The 14,929-nt window shown below is 36.3% G+C and overlaps 1 protein-coding gene across 1 annotated transcript; it reads left to right on the plus strand.

Moving 5' to 3' along the window:
• Nucleotides 1–5,091: 5,091 nt before the first annotated feature.
• nrl (neural retina leucine zipper) lies at nt 5,092–14,384 on the plus strand. The gene is made up of 4 exons (XM_065268881.1): nt 5,092–5,688; nt 9,400–9,666; nt 13,543–13,758; nt 14,232–14,384. Exons 1-4 carry the CDS (start codon nt 5,092–5,094, stop codon nt 14,382–14,384), a joined length of 1,233 nt encoding a protein of 410 aa, XP_065124953.1.
• Nucleotides 14,385–14,929: the final 545 nt, after the last annotated feature.

The following is a 14,929-nucleotide window of genomic DNA, read 5'->3' on the forward strand; positions in this document are numbered from 1 at the left end:
GCTGCATGTTCAGATGTATATTCATATACAAACACATACATAGCCCAACACATACAATATATACAGAAAACACCCACACTACCCAAAACACCTAAGAAAATATGATTAATAATTATTATTATAATGAATAATAATCACAACTCCAGCAGAAACCGTGTTTATGTTTTTTGTTTAAAATACTTTTTAACAAGAAGATAGAAAATGGCATATGTTTTTATTTACAATAATTGTATTCTTTTTGTTTTAACAAAATTATTAGTTTTATGAAATGTAAAAAAAAATATAGCTTTGTCTATTTTGAATCATCAGTCAGGTTTCCTTGTTTTTCAATTTTGATAAACGATTATTAAAATGTATTTGTATATGTTAATAAATGAATAATATAAGGATAAATTTTAGCACCATGCATTATCATTTCGGCAAGGTAAAAGTTGTACATCTACAAGTTATTAAACCATTAATAGTTTAAAATAGTTTTAAATGTTAATGAGCATCTAGTAGCAAATGCTAAATGGTACAAAAGCTGTCACTGGGGCAGTGCCCTTTGAATATGTCCAAATATACGATTTACGCACAGATGTACATTTGGTACCAATATGTATCTTTGAGTACATATTAATATGCAGTGACAGCATACATGTTTGACAGACAAGACACATAGGTTGCTTTTACCAAAAACACCTGAAGTAAATTCAGTTTTAGAGATATTAAGACATGACTAAAATGAGCTAAGCGCAGTGGCGTGTTTACCCACCACGCAAACCACGCAATTGCTTGGGGCCCCACGGGCTTGGGGGGCCCCCTACTGTCCACAAGCGGTTAACTTATTTAATGATTTTTTTATTTAATGATTGCAGAGTTATAAAAAGTCTGCGTGGTAAGCATTCCGCTTATTTCTTTTTTTTTTTTTTAAGATCACACACTGAAGTTGCAGTACTGTATTAATTACATCATTTTAAATACATCCTATAAGGAATTTGCCAGCAAAGGATATATCTGAGATAGGCTTAAAAATATATTTCTGTACAAAAGGGAGGCCTTTTGGAAAAAGTTTGGAAACCACTGCGGTAAAACCAAGACCTTTATGTTTTTGACAGATAATGATTCTTTATTCTTTTGAATAAGACAATGGGCACTATTTGTATTTTTAAATCAAGAATTTTTTTCTTAATGTTGGGGCATGGGGGGCCCCAGGTCCTTGGACTTTGCTTAGGGCCCTAAAAATGGTAAACACGCCACTGGCTAAGCGCTGTGTAAGAGGGAGGCAGGGTGGCTGGATGAGATGGTTAATCTGTAGTTTGTGTCAGAGTTAGTATGGATTATAGGATATCTATCTTAGGATCAGATGGAGGGACAGAGGCGGGGTGATACGGGGGCTTGTTGCTCACTTTGAAGATTGCATTAAAATGCATCATGCTGGACCTTCTGTCTGTTAAAACAGCTGTCATTGAGCAGAAAAACTTTGTCTCTTATTGACGCAGCTTTAACTTCATAACTCTCAAACCTTTAGGTTTGTGACCTCTACTGGAGCTGAGGACACACTGGGGGTAAACATTTAGGATAATTATGTCTTAGTGGTTGGATATGAAGCTAAATATCCATATGCCATTTTTTTATTATTATTATTACCATTCAGAAAATGAATCTCCATATCAAATAATAAAATAGATAGAAATATACCTCCTGTTATTGTCCTTTTGTCAGTTTTAAAAGCAACATTAAAACATGATTGATCCATGAAGTCTTTCTGCAGTTAAGAAAATATTGTACTAGGTGATATTCAATGTGTGTGTGTGTGTGTGTGTGTGTGTGTGTGTGTGTGTGTGTGCGTGCGTGCGTGCGTGCGTGCGTGCGTGCCTGCGTGCGTGCGCGCGCCTAAATCAGATTAATTAAATTTAATCAGACAATATTACAGCATTGATTCCTCAACGAGACATTTTTCTCAGATTAACAAGTTTATCCTCAAAGGATCATTAAAGATGCTATATTGGCTGTTTTGCCTAGCAAGAAATCTCTCTATATAATTACAATATGCACTCAAGCCCCTAAAACAAACATTTTATTAAATAGGAACTTATCTAAATACTAAGGATTCATACTGGTGTAGTTTGAAATCAATCCTAAAGGGTACTTGTGTTGTCTAAGATAACATGAGAAAAACAATAACCCCAATTTTTTTTTATTATTGTACTTTTGTTATATTGTGACGCTATGAAACCACAGGGAAACTAAAATCTTGCTTTTAATTTGTAACAGAAACTTTTTAATCTCATAATGTGGTTATACAGATTAAACATCTAGTTTTGCTTTACATTGTGTTGGAATATATTAGAAAATGTTAGTGTACAACAGACATTATACTCATTTGTCATTTGTAGACATTCCTTTAGGATATTTTGCTAAATTAAATTGGATTTCCTTATTCTATCAGGTCGTAAACACAAACGGCAGAAAATAATACTTTGTGATGTAGATGAAAAATGAAGCTCTGATTGAATTAGATTTTTCCAGATGTTTTAAAGTGACGCTAAGTAAAGTGCCAAAGAGTGTTTGAAAATAATCGATCATGTTGCTGGCATCCAGAAGTCTGATTTAAAACACAGTACAGAAGAAAAATTAGGTGGTTTGATGGCTGATATATCAGTCAGTACACTAGGTGGCAGTGTGTACTGCAATGAATGAATAGTCGTGTTCACTTCATGAAGTTCAGGAGAGAGAGAGAGAGAGAGAGAGAGAGAGAGAGAGAGAGAGAGAGAGAGAGGGAGAGAGAGAGAGAGAGATGGATGGATGGATGGATGATGTGGGATTTAGGAGTTGGGGGTTGAGTTGTTGGTGACAATCGGCTCACAGAGACCCAATGATACAGTCACATATGACAGGAATCAATCTGTCAGTCAACACCTAAAGATGTGTGTGAACTAAACACAAGGTAAGAAATATTAAAGAAACTTTATCTTCCTCTATACAACTCTTATCCTATCATTCCTCTCATGTCTATGTGTAAAGTTACTCTTTTTTTGACTTTCTAATTTCAAATTCCTCATTTCTCTTCTCATATCCTTATGGTTTCTCTATTAAAAGTTGTATAGCATTTTTTCAGATATAATCACAACTAATGATCTTAATGTTGACTTTTACAACCTGTTGTGTAAGATTATTAAGAGTTACAGAGCTGGAAATGCTAAGAACATTATTACAATTCTGAGTAAATGTTAAACTTTGTTTAATTTGACATGGTTTTGTTTGTTTAATTGTACATTGTTGGTAGGTTTATTCTGGAAACTACCCTTTATAATAATGTATGTACATGTTTCCTGTAGTTAAACTGCACTGATTGATATTACACTATCACACTACTACACTACTACACTACTACACTATATTATAAAATATGAAATCTTGTTTATTGTCTGAATATTAATGATTTATTCTGTATAGATGAGGGGTCTTTAGTTTTTAATGTGTATCTGTATACAGCTCAGCATGCATATATTAATGAATAAATCTTATGAAAGGGTTGTCTATTAATAATAATTAAATATCTAACAGTCACTCTTTAACATTTATTAGTGTTTGAGCTTTGAGTTGTACATTTAACCCATATAAATGTGTGAAGATTACGGCATAGGCCTTTCTTTAATTCAGCCGAATATAAGACATGCTGTGTTTGATGTGTTACGGAAAGTAACCATGATTTTACTACTGTTAAAACAAAAAACCATGGTAAGCACAAAATAACCATGGTTTTGACAACCATTAATGATAAGTCTCCATAATTTAAATATGATCATTTTTTAAATGATTCCCCTGGAGCTTCTTACCTATGTATTACATAAAGAAACAGGCCTGTTTTATAAAGTGTGGATTCTATATCTAGACTATATGTAACCTCATCTTCGCCTTATTATATTACAAGGAATATTGTCTAGACATTTAACTTTTCTACCCTATTTATGTATTTTCCCCCTCTTTTTTTAATCTGTTATGTATGGGATATTCATGTTTTATATTTAATAATCTAAGTTATGTGTTGTTGTTTTGTTTTTTGTGGGTTTTTTGTGAGATGTCTTGTTCTCTTTACAGTGAAAATCCAATAAAAAAAAAATATTTAAAAAGGCTATTTAAACTTAACAAATTAAGTAAAACAATTTCAAATTGTTTTTATAAGTTGTCAACTTTTCAGAGGTCAAAACTTAAAATAACAGGTTAAATTGACTTGCAAAACCAAGTTGTTTTAACTTAATGCTGCATTTTTTTTTTTACAATGCATGATTAATTTTGAGCTCCTGTAAACTGAAAAACATTATGATGAATGATAAATGTTTCACAATTATTTTAAATGCAAAATTACAATTTAGTTTCCAATGTTAATGAATGTAGTTTATTAATAGAAACCTAATTCAAACTATACATTTACATGAAAAAAAATACATAAAGAAATGTGACCCTGGACTACGAGGGTCACTAGCAATAGCCAACAAAGCATTGAATGGGATTTTTATGGCAAAAATCATTAGAATATTAACTAAGAATCATGTTTCATGAAGATATTTTATGTAAATAAATTGTGAATGTATAAAAAATGTATTTATCGTTAGTTATATGTGTTGCTAAGGACTTCATTTGGACAACTTTAGTAACTTTCAAAGGCGATATTTTTTCCAATATTGTAATTTCAGACTTTCAAATAGTTGTATCTCAGCCAAATATTGTCCTATTCTAACAAAAATATTATTTATTCAGCTTTTAGATTATGCATACATTTCTATTTAAACCAAATGGTTTTGTGCAGAGTCACATACAGTATATGCCAATCCCCTATCCCTGGGTTTAAGACTTGATATGGTCAGAACTTATATGATATTAAGATGCATTGATGGAAAAAGATGTCCAGCTGTCTGCTTACCATTTTTCTGTCTTTCAGTTTCAGATGATAAATCAGGAGACCTTTATCATAGCCACGGAGACACATTATTATTGGGAGCTCTGGGAGGGACATTACATTTGATCAAGTCTTATTAGTATTCCATTGTTCAACCCAAAAGACTAAACAAAAGGACAACAGCTTCCATATTTCCTGTTGACCCAACAATGTCATCCTCATCTCTGCCGTTGTCCACTCTCCCTCCAAGTCCTCTGGCCATGGAGTATCTCAATGACTTTGACCTGCTGAAGTTTGAAGCGAAAGCCGACACACCACCACCTTCCACCTGTCTATATCCCAAACCGGAGCTCCATCAGGAGACCAGCGCATCTCCATACGCACCTCACCCTCCACCCGACTCCAGTGTGAGCTCCAGCCCCTACACCTCGCTTCCTCCATCACCGACGCTCAGTGACGAACACCCACCACCGTCCACATCCTCCTCTTCCTCCTCTCTATCTTTCCCGATGTCAGTATCCACAGGATACATGTCCGGCCAGAGCTCCAGCTCTCAGGGGAACACGGACGGCAACCCGGTTGTCTGCGGCCCTGTGCCGTGTTCCAACCCCACCTCTCTGGAGGATCTGCTGTGGTTAGCAGCCCTGCAACAGCAGTTCGGTGTGGAGCCAGGAGGAGCCGCGTCTTTGTTGGGAGCTTTGGGAGGTGTACCAGAGCGTGTGGATCGAGAACGAGGGGGATTTATGGGATGTGAGGACGCAGTGGAGGCTCTGCTGAACTCTGCAGCAGTGGCTGTGACCTCACAGGTATGATCGAAGCTTTCATTTGGAAATGTTATGTGTATTAGGCCTGAAATACACTCAAACCCAAGTTTTGTGCTTTTTTGAGGCATAAAATAATGGCACAAATACTAGTAAACTAACGAGCACAAACCTTAATAAATCGCGTTGCATAATTCATGTATCACTATATTGTCAGTGGTGTATTAAAGACCTTACATAATGAACTGTATTGTTTTTATTACCTTAGAATGAGACGTTTTTATCTACATACATTTATCTACATTTGTCTCCTTACATAAAAAGTTGGCATTTTGTGCCGCCATGTTTCTAAAGTAGCCCTAAGCGGACAATACGGCCTGTCAATACGCTGTATCAAAAAATGACATAATTGTCCTGTGGCAGCTACCGTAGCTTCTCTATGCATTTCGAAACGGAGGGGTGAGCTGCGTACCAAATAACTTATATTGACAAGAAGTAAAGGTCAATAGAACGTTCCATTGCAACACCAGCGCCCACCAGCAGCCCCACAAATCCGCCATTTACAAGACAATACAGCGTTTCGTGTAGGTTTAGCAAGTGAACAAAATTTTAATCTAAGAAACTATTGCGCTCCTGATTTGGCTGTGAGATTTGTTGAGAATGAATTGGCTGTGAGAATTTTCATTCCAAAATGGCGTCCGCGCTACTGAATCGCCACCTAGTGGCTGTTGCCAAAAACGAATCAGAGTTTCACCTCTTGTTCTTCTATACTCTTTGTGCGTACTGAGCCAACGGTTGCAATTAACAATCTCACCGCTAGATGCGGCTGAAATTCTACACAGTGTATTTTGCAACTCATACAAATGCATATGTGAAAAGGTCAGATGCAAAAATAAACGTATTTTCCAATTTTTCACTGCGTGTCTTTAGTAGATCCTGACAGCAGTTTTTTAAAGGAGCATTTCACCCGTAGAAACATTAATTTTTATTGAAAGTGTGTCATATTAGTAGTGGAAATGTAACATACATTTAGAATTTGGTGCCTATTTGACCGAGAAAAGAGGTGTTTGTAGTCTCACCCCCTCAACAAAGATATTGGACTTCCTTCTTTCAATGATGCAAAATGATGATTTTTACATCATTGAAGAAGGAAGTGCAACACTGAAATCTGTATTTCTCCTGTCTCAGCGGCAACTGAGAAAATGATGCACGACCATTCAAAAACATGACTGTGGTTCTAACTATACAAAGCTTAATGCAAATGGGTGAAGTGTCCCTTTAACAGCAAACGAGTTGTCTGCGCTGACGCAAGCTGTTCATAAGGCTGCCATTTCGTTCTCAAAAAATGGCCTGCAAAATTGGTCACATAATGTTTTTTCCTCAAGTCAGTTTTTATTGTCATGACAAAGCAACAGTTCAAAGAGAATCTTGCAGAGATAATTATCTAAGGATTTAGAATAATTCACGATATAGCACAACCTTTTTGTTTTTCTAAAACAATTATTAAAGCAGAAAATGTTCATCATGCAATTCTCATGAAGTGAAATCATTAAAAGTCTTCCTTCCCCTGGATAAAATAGTCCCCGGCTGACAGTAACCGAAAGCTTCACGTATTACTCTAAAAAGTGAAAAGTGTCACTTAACAACCTAATATACCAATTTAAGTAATTTTTAGGTTGATCCAACTTTTTACAGTGTATATTTATTTTGCAGTATTACAGCATAGATGTGTCTTATCATAAATAAACTACAGCTACCAATACAGCAAAAATATATATTTTAAAATATCATGTCCACAATCAAGGACTGGAACTAAGTGTTTTTATATTAAAAATCAAGCATTCCAGAATGTCATGTAAATAAGATTATTTAATTTTTAGCATGTTTATCACAAAACTCTGGTATAATCATGCAAATATTTGAACTAACTCTGAATTGCTGCCTTGAATCCCGAAGGGTTGTATCGCTATGATTAAGTAGGCTACTGTATATATGATGTGAACACATGGCATTCATTGCATTGACCAAGCTATTGAATTTGGGTGTTCACACAGAATGAAGTTGTGAACCGTATGCAGCGACTATCTTTAAACGTAACTATCTGTCCTCTTATGCCGATTAATAAAAAAAAGACATTAATGGCAGCCAGTGATTTTTTTTCAAGGGCGCCAATGGGAAGCTCGACACAACATGTATTTATCCCGTCGTGTGTGGCTCGTCATTTCAAAATATGTAAACTTATGTGCATCAAGTGCAGTGAATGCTCATTCGAGGGGCGCAAATTCAAAATATGTGTTCGTAGTGTCGTGTGTTGCTCGTGTTTTCAAAATATGTGTTTGTTGCGTCATGTGAACCATGTGTTTTGTCAAAATAAGTGCCTGCTGCAGACACGTCAAAACCGATTATGATAAAAGAGACGCTCACATTCACAAAATACACACAAGACACTCCCTTAACTCTTTCACCGCCAGCGTTTAAAAAAAAAGTTGCCAGCCAGCGCCAGCGTTTTTCATGATTTTCACCAAAGTTTAATGCCTTCCAGAAAATGTTCTTCTTTAAATAAATAAACATACAATATACCAAATGAAAGAACAGACCCTCTGCTTTCAAACAAAAAAAAAACGTTTCATCCTACCTTTAGTGGTTCTTTTGCAATCAGCTTTTGAATATGGGTAGGTTTTTGCAAAAACACCATATTTTGAGCAAAAAGCAAAAATAATTCCATATTTGTGACGGACTTTTCATAGAGATCCCATTCAGAGCGATCTTTAAAACAGACACGGACATGCAGCAGCTTGCCATAGGGCAATACTTCCGGTTTTAAAAAGTTGCGGAAGGGCGCCACCTGGTGGATAATAGCGGTATTGCGGAAAGACGGAAAATCTCGTCATTGGCGGGGAAGCGTTTTCTCTTAATTGACGAGATATCTCGTCAATGGCGGGGAAAGAGTTAAGAGTAAACTCTGATTACACATGAGATTATGCGAGTAACTGGCAAACACGAGCGTCTCTTTTATCATAAACCCTTTAGACGCGTCTGCAGCAGGCACTTATTTTGACAAAACCACACACATGACAGGCTACATACATGTTGTGACGAACTTCGCATTGTGCGCCCTCGAAAAAAGAAGTCACAGGCCGCCAATAATCAAGTGTCATGTCAAAATAAATGCCTGCTGCAGACGCTTCGAATGTGTTCATGATAAAAGAGACCAGATTTTGCCAAATACTCGCTTAATCTCATGTGTAATCAGAGTTTGGTGTTAAATTAGTGTCTTGAGAGAGTATTTTGTGAACGTGAGCGTCTCTTTAATCATAACCTTCTTCGACGTGTCTGCAGAAGGCATGTATTTTGACATCATGCATGATGCACATGGTTCACATGACGCAACGATCACATATTTTGACTTGACAATCAGCACACATGACACCCCGAACACATATTCTGAATTCGCGCCCCTTGGAAGAGAAGTCATTGATCACCAGTAAAAGACATTGTAAAAACAGAAGGGACACATTTATAGGGAATGTTCCAATTAAAGCTAAATATTTTTAGCATAATCTCTGCTCAGTGGGTTTTACTGTTGGTTCACTGGAAGAAGGTCCCTGGTTCGAGCCTCATCTGGGTCAGGAAGTCTTTCTGTCTGGAGTTTGTGTATAGATTAACTGGTTCTCTACGTAGATGCTGGAATGGTTTTAAGAATGAATAAACAAATAAAGCGTAATCTCTGTCTAATGTGCTGTCTTTCTCTCTCAGTTTCCAGGGTTGTCTCAGAGCACGAGCAGCAGTCAGATGGGTGACTCCAGCAGTGAGAGCGGTACTGATGTTATTCTTAATAAGCCGACAGACATGTGTCATCGCCCTGTACTGCTTGTTTCCTCCACCACTCCATCTCATTCTAACATCAACACAGTGACAAGTCCCTACCCACAAGCCCTTAGTCCACAGAGCCACCTTCATCACCCACACCATCAAATGCATGCCCATTACCATCATCATCATCATCATCATCTGCTTTCTCAGGTACATTATTATTATTACTGTATAATGTAAGCTCCCAATATCCCCAATTATATTTGTTTAATAAAAAATACAGCTACACCTGCATCACTAATCTGAATAGATTTAAAAAAATGTATGGGCAAGTTATAAGATTTTATATCTTATTCAAACTCAACTCATAGTTTGGGTTATCTTCATCCTCCAATAGAAATCACCTCTAACCTTTGTATTGTTGGGTAACACTTAAATTTGCATAAAATCAAGCATATTCTTAAAATTCCTAAGTTTTTCATGCTGTTGTGTTGGCTGTGTTGGATGTCTTTCTATGTGGAGCAGCGCTTGAGATTATGATAATATCTGCTATTATTGTGATGTAATCCTGATAACTGTCACTTAGAGTAAGTCAGATTATCATTTATGTGCTGCCAAAATCACTTACGCAAAGACATACAAACAGTATAAAGCATGAGAAATATACACAATTACACAACACCATTTACTATTATGTAGATTCTAGATTTATTAAAATATTTCAGGAAATTTCCTTGGAGCTCAGATGTTTCAAGCAATTTGCATCTACTAATAATATTTTAGATGCATACCCTGAAGCAATGAATTTTACAAATCAATACTTTTTGCTTTATTTCTTATAAATAAAAATAAACATCCTAAAAAGTTACTTATGTGACTTATTTTAAAATAAAATATTTTGAATTAAGTATAATTAGCCTGATCTCACAGGCTAACTTGTATGAATTCGTACAAAGCGAATCATACCAGGGGCGGAGTGGGACCCAAAAATCTACCGGGAAATTTCATAGACCACCAGCCCTCCATGGTCAAAAAAAATAAGCAAATGCTGAAATCTAAAATTACAATAAAATGACTGCACAACAACATGAAATACCAAGTGTAATAACTATTATTTAAAAGATCTTAAAGTCAACAACAGTTCCCTAGTTTTAGGTAAGATTAAGCTTACTATGGTTGCAAAGCAGTTGCTTATAAAATTATTAAGCCTGTTTGGAGGGAGATGTTTTATGTGACAAAATGTCAGTCATCGTGTGATGACGAAAATATAACGCAACTTACGTGTTCTGAGCAGGTGTTGTCAGTGAACAGGCTGTAAACTGTTGGCTAAGTTACATACACTCGTGAAAAACTGATGCTGATTATCTGGGAAACATTCTCTAACAGCAGTCAAGTTGTCATTGTTTGTGTCAAAGTTGTGCATTTGTTGTAACATTAAAACAGGAGATCAGACTTAGGCTACTCTGTGCTGCTCAAAGTGATGCTCGGAGCTCCATTCCTCGATGGGTGTGCGAGGCTATGCTTTTTTATTGGTTGTTGCGTTAAATCTTACCCAGATACAACAGTGCTATTTTCTGATTGGCTATTGTGAAGCCTCTTTCTTTTCTTTTTTTTGATTGGCTGATAGAACTCCAGGGGAGACGGGCTTGATAGAGAGAGCGGTGCGGCCAGATACATTTTGAGCGCTGAAGCATATTAAATGTATGATAAATAGTTTTTAGTGTGGCCGGAGTGCACGACTAAAGACTGAAAGCACGGCTATTATCAGACCGGCCTTCGCGGCCTTAAAACACTACCGGCCCACCGGGAAAAGTCCCGACTCTCCCGATTGCCACTCCGCCCCTGAATGATACAAACAATCATGAAACAATCGTGAAACCATACACCTAACCCAACATCAAAGTGGCGAAACTAAAAACGTACAAATGTGGTTGTATGAATAGCTCGTTCTAAAATACATACAAATTGCCATGAGATTGCATTAGTATATTTTTCTTCCTGATAATTATGTTTACTTTGTTTTAATTGATTCAAGGAAAGTTTTGCTTAAAACACACAAAAACTAAAGTTAAAGTTATAACACTTTACAATCAATGCCATAGCCAGGGTTTGAAAATTAGTGAGGTCCAGTGTGTGGTGTTAAGAGTTTAATCCAAGGTGAAAAAAGTGCACTAAAATACACTTAGTAAAATAAAACCACTTAGTAAATGTACTAGTTTCATGTACTACTTTTCTAGCTATAATATCTAATTAACAAATTTGTCTTTAGTACTTCTTAAGATTAACTTAAAAACATCTAAACTGTGCTATTTTGAGACACCATTTATTTCAATACACTTAATAAAAATCTATTTAAGTATTACAGGTATTTACTATTTAAGGCACACTGAAGTACTACTAAAGTTAAACTTTACTTTTAATTAGTATATTTGTAGCATAAATTTACAACTTACAAATGTACTTAGTATTTAAGTGTAATACATTCAAGCATAATTCCTAAAAGTTCAAACAGCTTAATTATTCAAGTCATTTCAAACACCTTTGACTTATAAAAACAAGTTGAAATAGTTTTACCTTAATTTGTTAAGTTAAAGTAACATAAAAATATATGTTGATTTTACAGTGTGGATTTACTATTTTATTTAATTCAACCTTATTGTAATGTGTTCCTCTTAAAGTTAACACCAGTACCAGCATACGAGTGAACCAGTGGTGGCTCATGACTCCTCATCCGAGGGGCGGTAATTCAAAATAAGTATTCGAAGTGTGTGGTTCCTTTTTTCCAAATATGTGTTCTGCGAGTCGAGAGATCCTGGGTGCATCACGTGTTTTGTCAAAATAAGTGCCTGCTGCACACACGTCAAAACCGTTAATGATAAAAGAGACGCTCATGATCACAAAATACACGCAAGACACTCCTTTAACAGTAAACTCTGATTACGCATGAGATTATGTGAGTATCTGGCAAATGCTAGCGTCTCTTTTATCATTAACCCTTTAGACGCATCTGCAGCAGGCACTTATTTTGACAAGACGCGTGACAAAGATTCACTCGACGTGCAGAACACATATTTTGAAATAATGAATTCAATTCAATTCAATTCAATTTTATTTATATAGCGCTTTTCACAATTGTTAATTGTTGCAAAGCAGCTTTACATGAGTAGATGTAGAGGAGAACATTGAAAATCAATACATAGTATAAGAAGTAGAATATAGCGGCTAAGGATAAAAAACCGTGTAAGCGAGCATATTAATAATGTAACGTGTACAGTAAAGTGCTAAGTTAAGCCAGAGTTGGCTGACTCTCCCTGGGACTAAAAAACCCCCTAGGAGAAAACCCAATGGGAAAAAATCCTAGAAGGACAAAAAACCCTAGGGAGAGATTAATATTTATATTTATAATATATAGACACGGTAGGGATAGGAAGCGTGTAAGCGGATTAAACTGGTTCAGCCGGTGGCCGTTGGTCGCGCATCGGTTGGGCGTCACGTTGAAGGACAGCCAGTTGATTAGTGGTGCGATGACCTTCACAGCAACAGGAACTGGGTCTGTTTGTCTCATTGTCCTCAGAGTCGAGGACGAGACAGGGAGACAAAAACAGAATTCTATTAGCGTAGGGGCCGTTCGCATGTAATGCAAGTGTCATACATTATAGTGGTTTAATTCAGCTCGGTTCCAGACAGGCTAACTATTGCGGCAAGAGTAAATTACCCGTATGAGGTATGTGAGTGCTTTGTTCTAGACAAAATAACTACTGCGGGAAAAGTACATTTACTGGACATTCTATGTGAATGCTTTGTTAAAGAAGAATGTCTTAAGTTTAGATTTAAATTGATCGACTGTGTCTGATACTCGAACATTATTTGGTAAATCACACACATAATGGGCTACATAAATGTTGTGACAAACTTTTTTGATCGAGTGTCCTCGAAAAAAGAAGTCACCGGCCGCCACTGGAGTGAACGCATTTATATTTTGGCACATAAACAACACATTACATTGGCAAAACTGTTTGATGAATGAGATCAAATCATGATTAGTCATTTTGATAGTTTCTGATTTCTCTCTCTTTCTCTTGTCAGTCTGGGGTGGATGAGCGTTTTTCTGATGAGCAGTTGGTCAATCTGTCGGTTCGAGAGCTCAACAGACATTTGCGTGGGGTGAGTAAAGATGAGGTGGTCCGTTTGAAACAGAAGAGACGGACGCTGAAGAATCGAGGATACGCTCAGTCCTGCCGTTACAAACGTCTACAGCACCGACACGCACTCGAGTCTGAGAAACACATCCTCACACAGCAGGTATTATATCAGATACATACAAACAACACTTAAACCTATTATTGTAAACCCGGCTCTGTTCCAAACCCTACTGAACTGTCCTTCACAGTATTACTAGATATTAAAAGACGGCATCATATGTACTGCACAGAGTTGACAATCCCACAATGCATCGTGACTGTTATTAAAGAAGGTTGATGACCAGATAATTTTTTTGGACTTTTATTTCAATATTTTATTGTTTAATATCATTCAAAATTTGTTAGTTGTTATAAAATCTGTACATAACCAAATTTTGGTGTTTGCCATCCATTTTTGTACCTAGCATACTGAATAAGATATATACACAGTGGACAGTAAGGCAACTCACTAGGTTTTGGAACAGATTTGGTTTTTTCAAGTGCAATGTTGTTTTCTTATTAAAACTGACAATCCAGAATTCAGTACTCAAAGTCTGATTTTATAAATAACCTCTTCTCTATTGGTTCTTCTAGCTGGAGCAGCTGCAGTGCGAGCTGTCTCGTGTGTTGAGAGAGCGAGACACTTATAAAGCTCAATACGAGAAACTCGTCGGTTCGAACGAGACTCGGCTTCCTCATCCAAACACTTCATCTTCCTCTCCTCCTGCTCCGGATTATTTTTTGTGACAAAAAGAACAATAGACTGAAGCGAATAGAAGAAAGAGTGGATTAAAGTGATAGCAGAGCTGTTACTGCAAAATAAGCTATTTAATCAAAGCGGGTTGATTCTGATGTGGACATCTGACATGACGGCACAGTGTTGTGTGATTCTGATCAGAACTGTGTGCGCTTTGACCAATGTGAGCTTGTGTAGCATCAACATGGTTTCATCAGTATTCGTAGGCAAAGTGTGGCTCTCTAGCACTTTTCATATGTTTGGATAGGCAATAAAATGTCAGCATTTTAATCTATTATGTATGTATAACTTTAGAGACATACACATGTTTACAAATCCTTTGGGGTTCATAGAATATTGAATTTATAGGTTGATTTTATTGTGTTTATTATTATTCTTTTTATGAGATCAATAAATATATGTAATGGCTTCACATATTTAATGCAGTTTACACATTTATTCAATTCATTAAATAAATAAATGTATGGTTTCAGTGGGATTTGTAAATTGTGAAAGCAAACAAACACAGACACACCTGCTTTATCGTTAGGACTTT

The sequence above is a fragment of the Paramisgurnus dabryanus genome, chromosome 12, assembly GCF_030506205.2.
Source record: "Paramisgurnus dabryanus chromosome 12, PD_genome_1.1, whole genome shotgun sequence".
NCBI classification, from domain to species: Eukaryota; Metazoa; Chordata; class Actinopteri; order Cypriniformes; family Cobitidae; genus Paramisgurnus; species Paramisgurnus dabryanus.

Coding starts and splice junctions, on each gene's coding strand:
- nrl (XM_065268881.1), top strand. CDS start 5,092: ATGTCATCCTCATCTCTGCCGTTGTCCACTCTCCCTCCAAGTCCTCTG. Junction 5,689..9,399: donor CAGTGGCTGTGACCTCACAG/GTATGATCGAAG, acceptor TTTCTCTCTCAG/TTTCCAGGGTTGTCTCAGAG. Junction 9,667..13,542: donor ATCATCATCTGCTTTCTCAG/GTACATTATTAT, acceptor TTCTCTTGTCAG/TCTGGGGTGGATGAGCGTTT.